The sequence below is a fragment of the Morus notabilis genome, unplaced genomic scaffold, assembly GCF_000414095.1.
Source record: "Morus notabilis unplaced genomic scaffold, ASM41409v2 Scaffold120, whole genome shotgun sequence".
Lineage (NCBI taxonomy): Eukaryota > Viridiplantae > Streptophyta > Magnoliopsida > Rosales > Moraceae > Morus > Morus notabilis.
Genome location: NW_010367559.1, coordinates 221,477 through 227,839, shown reverse-complemented (window position 1 = coordinate 227,839; position 6,363 = coordinate 221,477). Strand labels below are relative to the sequence as shown.

The window sequence follows — 6,363 nt, the reverse complement described above, 5'->3', positions numbered from 1 at the left end:
GTTTCAAAATGTGCTGACATTTTTTTTAGAAGTATTAAATGCAGCATTAATATAACCGGCAGAAAAGAATATTTTATGTTAATGACTGTCAAATAGAAATGGAGTATACAACACATAGCCACATATACGCATGGTTATTTTATTTTAAATTTAAAGAGATAGATTTAAACTACATATTGTGATAAAATCAAGCTGTTTTATCGTATATAGTTGTAATTATAGGTGTCTCAGATTGGTGTATATTTTTGCTTTATTTTTTTAGCGTGTTGTATATTTTTACTTTAAGTCGTGTACAAATTCAAATTTATATCGAATTGTAAAAACATTTTTAATTAAGAAAAAGCAATGAAGAAAGTTTGCATTTCTGATGGAGTTATAAAAAAAAAAAAAAAAAAAAAAATTCTTAATTTTGCCTCAGTCGGTAATGGGTATCAAAGGAAAAATAGAAAAAAGAAACTGTAGTTAGTGGAAAGTTTATATCCCATTAAAAAAAAAAAAAACTAGAAATAGTAAAAGCAGTTATACGAAGAAGTCCGAGCTTATGATAACCGGTTGCGAAACTATAAAAGTCGCAGCGCGGAAACCAAAAATCACTCGCCCTATGGACACACCACGTGTCTAATAATAAATCCCACTTGCACCGACGTCAAATGTAAAAGCTAAAGTACAAATAAGCAAAGCCGCAAGGTCACCAACAGCAGAACGTGCGCGTATGAGGGAGCGAGTAGTAGAGTAAGCAGGAGTCGAGAGAGTGGGAGGGGATTTAAACGGCGTCGTTAGTTTTAGCTCCAAAACGCGGGTGTAAAAGCAAAGAAAAAAAATAATAATAACAGATGAGAAAGTCTTCTGTTGTGTCTGCTTGTTTTTGTTTTTGTTTTTGTTTTTTTTTTTTGTTTTTTTTTTTGGGTTTTGTTTGAGGGAAAGATCGTTTGGTTGGTTTTTATTCCCCCTTCCTCGTTTGTGGAGGGGAGAACCCACCGCTCTCTCTCTTTCTCTCTCCAAAAACTCGCACTTTCTCTCTCTAAAAAAACACACACAGACGGACGCACTCTCTCTCTAGAAAAAAACTCTCTGAATACTCTCTCTCTCTGCGAATTTTCCTTGTTTGGCTTTGATCGTTGATTTTGAGGAAGAGAGAGGCGGCGATTTTGGCGGTCGGCGGGGAGAGAATGGGAATCGCGGCGGTTTCGCTAGAGTGACGGTGCGGGTGATGATGGATGTATGGAATTCGATGCTGGAATTCCGATGTCCCTTGCGGCAGTGACCGAGCTGAGGGAGCTGTCACCGTCGTTTAGCCAAGGTCTGTTGTGTGTGTGTGTGTGTATATCTGTATAGATTGCTCAGACATATACATATTTTTCCTTCTCTTTTTCTTTCCTGTCTCATTGTTTTCTTTGGTTCTGTTTTGTCATTGTTCCCGTTGTCTTTTCAAAGCCAATGACGGTTTGGTTTCAGACGTGAGTCGTCTATTTTGCCCTCTCATCTTTCCGATTTCCGTTCGATCACTGCTCGACTACTCAAATTCGTAATCCATTGTTGAGCATTTGTTTCTAATCGTACGTGATGAACAAAATTGTGTTTCTTGTTTTGTAACCGACACTTCGCATCTCTTTTTTTTTTTTTTTAATATTGTAAATTATAAATTGTTTTTTATTTTTATTTTTATTTCTGTTTTCTCGCTCATATAAACTGGTATCTCTAATTCTGAGGCAGAAACAATTTTTCGAATTGGTCAATAAATGCTGTGTGTGCGTGTGTGTGTGTTTTTTTTTTTTTTTTAAATAGATCGTAGGTTTTTCAAAATTAAATTACCCAGGTTTGATTAACAGACATTTAAGGTAAGTTATGACTTCACCAAGGTTGCCGCTCAGAAGAACCTTGAAAGTTGAAACTAAGTAGAAAATCAGGAATTCTATGGTGAATAATTTTAGCGTTACCTTCACAGCAACTGAAGAAACATAAGCTTTAATGGCACAGTTGGGCAATCAATGCAAACCAGTTTTCGGGGAATTTATGCCTCTTTTGGGTCGGTTTAATACTTAACCATAACTTTGAATTTATGCTTTGGTTTTCTCATTATTGCTCGGCGAAGTTAATGTTTCATATGATCAATGAGTTCTTGTACTACTGGATATGTTTCAAATTTTTTCCAGCACATGTTCTGGTTTAGGATTTTGTGGTCCAATAACAGGTAAGTGGTGTTAAGTCCAGGTTACAATTACTTCTCAGAGGTATACATAGGTAAAAAATAAAAAATAAATAAAATAAATAAAAAATTGGCAAGTAATAGTGATTGTGGAGGTACTGGATCCGTCTGAAGTAGGCTTCTTACTTTGCTTTCGGATCGGCTTCTTTGTATATACAGTGAAGTTTTCTATCCATTGTTACTTTCAGATGCAATTTGGCAAATGAATTTGAGATCAAGTGAAACAATGGAATCTGGGACCTATCCTGAGCGTCCTGGAGAACCAGATTGTTCGTATTATATCAGAACAGGCCTCTGCAGATTTGGGGCAACCTGTCGCTTCAATCATCCACCAAACAGGAAGTTGGTATAGCTCTAGCATCATTCCCACGAGTTATATAAACTAAAGATCTAATTATGAACGATTAAATTGAATGATATTGTTGCGTTCTCATTCTCAAGTTTGGACTTTCTTAGAATTTATTGGGCTTTAGTGCTAGATGCAGTAAAGGTTGCAATAAATTCTTTTTGGTAATTTTTTTTTATTGCTTAGAAATGTTTTCTTTTTCTGGTAATATCCGTTATACATAGATAGGTGATAGGTATGTATGTTTATACGTAGCTTCATATGTATAATTGTGTTTTATGTATATAAATACATGCGAAAATAAATATTTATTTATGTAAATACATTCATACATACTTGAGTTGTCAGGTTTGATATTGTCATCTTGAAATCATAATGGAAACAATCAGCCGGATTGTTCTGGTTGTTGGCAGGCTATTGCTACTGCAAGGATGAAGGGTGAGTTCCCAGAAAGAATAGGACAACCTGAATGTCAGGCATGTATTTTTACACTTGCTCGCCTGAGATTTTCTTATCACGTTCACATTGGCATTATTTGGGATACTGTATTCTGACGGGAAGGTTGGTTTGTGTCGATATCATTTTTGTTTAGAAACCTAATTGTATTCCGATTCTAAAGCTAGGTAGTCATTGAAAGTCCATGCTAAATTTTCTTGTTTTCTTTTTGGGGCGGTATTTGCTCTCTGCGTAGACCGTTATAGAAGTCAAGGTGGAAGCTGAACATAGGCTATCTTTTGTTAAAGGCAGCTTTATGATTATTGTGTAGTAGTGGCTTTTTACTTGTAACTTTTTTACCTGTAACTTTCCTTTTTCATAAGGATGTTTTTCTCTCGGAGTTTTTTGGATGGCACACTAATTATTTTTTTAAAGCTTCTCTTCAGTACTACCTAAAGACGGGTACTTGCAAGTTTGGAGCGACATGCAAGTTTCATCATCCAAGAGACAAAGCAGGGATTGCTGGAAGAGTGTCATTAAATATTTTAGGATATCCGCTTCGTCCGGTTCGAATTTGTTATTTGTTCCTTCTCATACAAGTGTTTAATAGGTTTCTTAAATATTTTGTTCATTTCTTGTTTAACGATAGCAAGCTCCGTCCTATAAGAAAAAATAAAAAAACCATTTTTCAACAATAAATGGGTATATTTTCTTGAAAAGGAAAAAAAAGGACGAAAAGAAAACCGTGTGCAGGCATGTTCTAGACTGCAAGGAACTATCATGTATAGCTTGACTGTTGCTTTTTGTGAGTTTATCTGCTTCCTAGGTTCATTGAAATAGATTATTGTTTTTTCTTTCTTTATTTCTTACAGAATGAGATGGAATGTGCATATTATTTAAGAACTGGGCAATGCAAGTTTGGGAGCACTTGTAAATTCCACCATCCACAGCCAACTAATATGATGGTTTCAATGCGTGGTTCCCCTGTTTATCCTACTGTCCAATCTCCAACCACTCCTGGTCAACAATCATATATTGGAGGGATTACAAACTGGTCGAGAGCGTCTTTTATTCCTAGTCCGCGATGGCAAGGTTCCTCAAGTTATGCACCTATGATTCTTCCTCAGGGAGTGGTATCAGTTCCAGGCTGGAATACCTACAGTGTAAGTTTTAGTCCATACTTTTTTTTAATGCATTGATGTGCAGTCCATTCTTGGTGAGGTTTACTGAGAAGTTAAATTAAGCATCGTTGGTTTTATTCCTAAAATCATTAATGCAGAGTCTGTACAGGAAAGATAAAGTGGAAATGTTGCATGGTACACGGATTGTGCACTTGCATCTTCTCAATGGGTTCATTCTTCTTAGCTAATTAAGGGAATCTTTAATGATCATGTCTGAGCGGACAATCTTAGGCCTTGTTCATTTCACCGATTCGAGTTTTCAGTTTTAGGTTTCTACAGTAAAATGCTCTCAGAAAATGTCACATCAAAATTTTCTGCTACAGTATAAAACTCTCATAAAATGTCACATCTCAACTCGAATTAAAAACTCGAATCCGCGAAGTGAACGAGGCCTTAGTTTTCTATTTGCTCGGTAGATGACTTAAACATGAACTTTGAGCTATCTTTGCACAAGTTTCTAATCAATTATGGCATCTTTGCAAGATTCTAACTTGACATGCCAGAAGTAATCTTATAGTGTTATGGGAAAAGTTTCTTTTCAATTTATGTTCATTCAAATCATATATTGTAGTGCTCTTAGAGCACTGAAATGTGTAAACATGCTTAATATATTGCAATTTTTCCAGGGTCAGCTGGGGTCAGTTTCTTCCCCAGAGAGACAGCAACCATCAGGTAGTAGTCAGATTTATGGAACTTCACGTCAAAGTGATCCGGCAAATACAGGATCTCAAGGGACACTTTCTCCATATCGTTCCGGCTCTATACCTGTTGGTTTCTATGCCTTACAGAGGGAAAATGTATTTCCTGAGAGAACAGGCCAGCCTGAGTGCCAGTTTTACATGAAAACAGGAGATTGTAAGTTTGGGGCAGTCTGTAAATTTCATCATCCTAGAGAGAGACTAATTCCTGCACCAGACTGTCTCCTGAGTCCAATGGGCCTTCCTTTACGCCCGGTTAGTGTTTTTCTTTACCATTTTTAGGATCTTTCGTATTTTCCATGATGTGATTATTAATAGAGCTTGAAAACACATACCACGCCTTCTCAAAAATGAATTTGATATGCAAGTCTAATACCATCCTCTTCCAGGTTGAGATAAGAGCGTCCTATCTTTTCTTTTTTCTCTTTTAACTTGATCATAATGATCATATAGGCATTTTTTTATAGATAGATCTCTAGCCATTAGCGTGTGGATGGAGTGGTTTTATGAACTCTAATTTCTTGTTTCATTGATATGCATATTGTTTCAAGCTGTAAATCTTTGGATAATTTGGATAAATAATGAACTTGATGTATAATTTTCAACAGGGAGAACCTTTGTGCATCTTCTATTCTCGTTATGGTATCTGCAAGTTTGGTCCAAGTTGCAAGTTTGACCATCCGATGGGAATTTTCACTATTAATCTCTCTGCAACATCTTCAACCGATACCCCAGTGCGGCGTTTGTTGGGGTCATCATCAGGAACCACTGCATTAAATTTATCTTCTGAAGGACTTGTTGAAGCAGGATCAACAAATCCTCGGAGACTTTCACTATCAGAGACCAGACAGATGCCTTCTGGCGATGATAATAATACTGATACAGAGGACTGAAACCTGCTCTCAAGAAAGGAGCCATTTACGTTTGCAAATCTTTTGGGAGCTGAACAGAAGTTATGTAAATTCATTTCCAATTATTGGAGATGTACAGAGTTCATATAAAGTCAACCCGGTTCTTCTGAAAATGTGTTTCAGTTGACATACTCGATTTACTGAATTTTTCTTATCTCTGCATTGTATAAAAAGTATGCAAATATTGTCACATTGGTAAAATCCAATGTGAACATTTTCATCTATTCCAAAAGCCAATTCTCTGATTTTTGTGATTATTTTCCTTAATTATATATAAAACATTTGTTTTCCAAGTTTTTATGGTCAGTCTTGCTTTACAGTGAATCTTAATTCATCCTCCAGTCCCAGGTTTGAAAATTTCTTTCAATGTTCAAGCTTTTCTCATAATGGTTAGACTGCACTGCATCAGTTTTCATTAACTTTCTATTAGTTAATTTTATGTTTCATTGCTTTTGTTTGCTGTCTGTTGGAAAATTTTATTGTAATTGGCTTGAATACAATAGAGTTTTGCATAGGGTATTTGTGGTTTCTGCTTTTAGAAAGTTGTTATTCATATATTGACAATTTTGTTTCTCTTAACTATTTT

The 6,363-nt window shown here is 35.9% G+C and overlaps 1 protein-coding gene across 2 annotated transcripts; it reads left to right on the top strand.

Moving 5' to 3' along the window:
- Positions 1-958: 958 nt before the first annotated feature.
- LOC21398233 (zinc finger CCCH domain-containing protein ZFN-like) lies at positions 959-6,009 on the top strand. Of its 2 annotated transcripts, none has more exons than XM_024175207.1 (7): positions 959-1,300; positions 2,395-2,552; positions 2,966-3,028; positions 3,434-3,553; positions 3,860-4,150; positions 4,795-5,121; positions 5,475-6,009. In XM_024175207.1, exons 1-7 carry the CDS (start codon positions 1,222-1,224, stop codon positions 5,757-5,759), a joined length of 1,323 nt encoding a protein of 440 aa, XP_024030975.1. In that variant the 5' UTR covers positions 959-1,221; the 3' UTR covers positions 5,760-6,009. The 2 variants fall into 2 exon arrangements, with proteins under 2 accessions (XP_024030975.1, XP_024030974.1); XM_024175206.1 differs by having other exon boundaries at positions 2,942-3,028.
- The last annotated feature ends 354 nt before the right edge of the window (positions 6,010-6,363 follow it).

What these genes read in the sequence shown, in the direction of transcription:
- LOC21398233 (XM_024175206.1), top strand. Translation starts at nt 1,222, where the DNA reads ATGGAATTCGATGCTGGAATTCCGATGTCCCTTGCGGCAGTGACCGAG. An exon ending in GTCACCGTCGTTTAGCCAAG is followed by an intron (nt 1,301 to 2,394) that starts GTCTGTTGTGTG and finishes TGTTACTTTCAG; the next exon opens with ATGCAATTTGGCAAATGAAT. An exon ending in ATCCACCAAACAGGAAGTTG is followed by an intron (nt 2,553 to 2,941) that starts GTATAGCTCTAG and finishes GGAAACAATCAG; the next exon opens with CCGGATTGTTCTGGTTGTTG.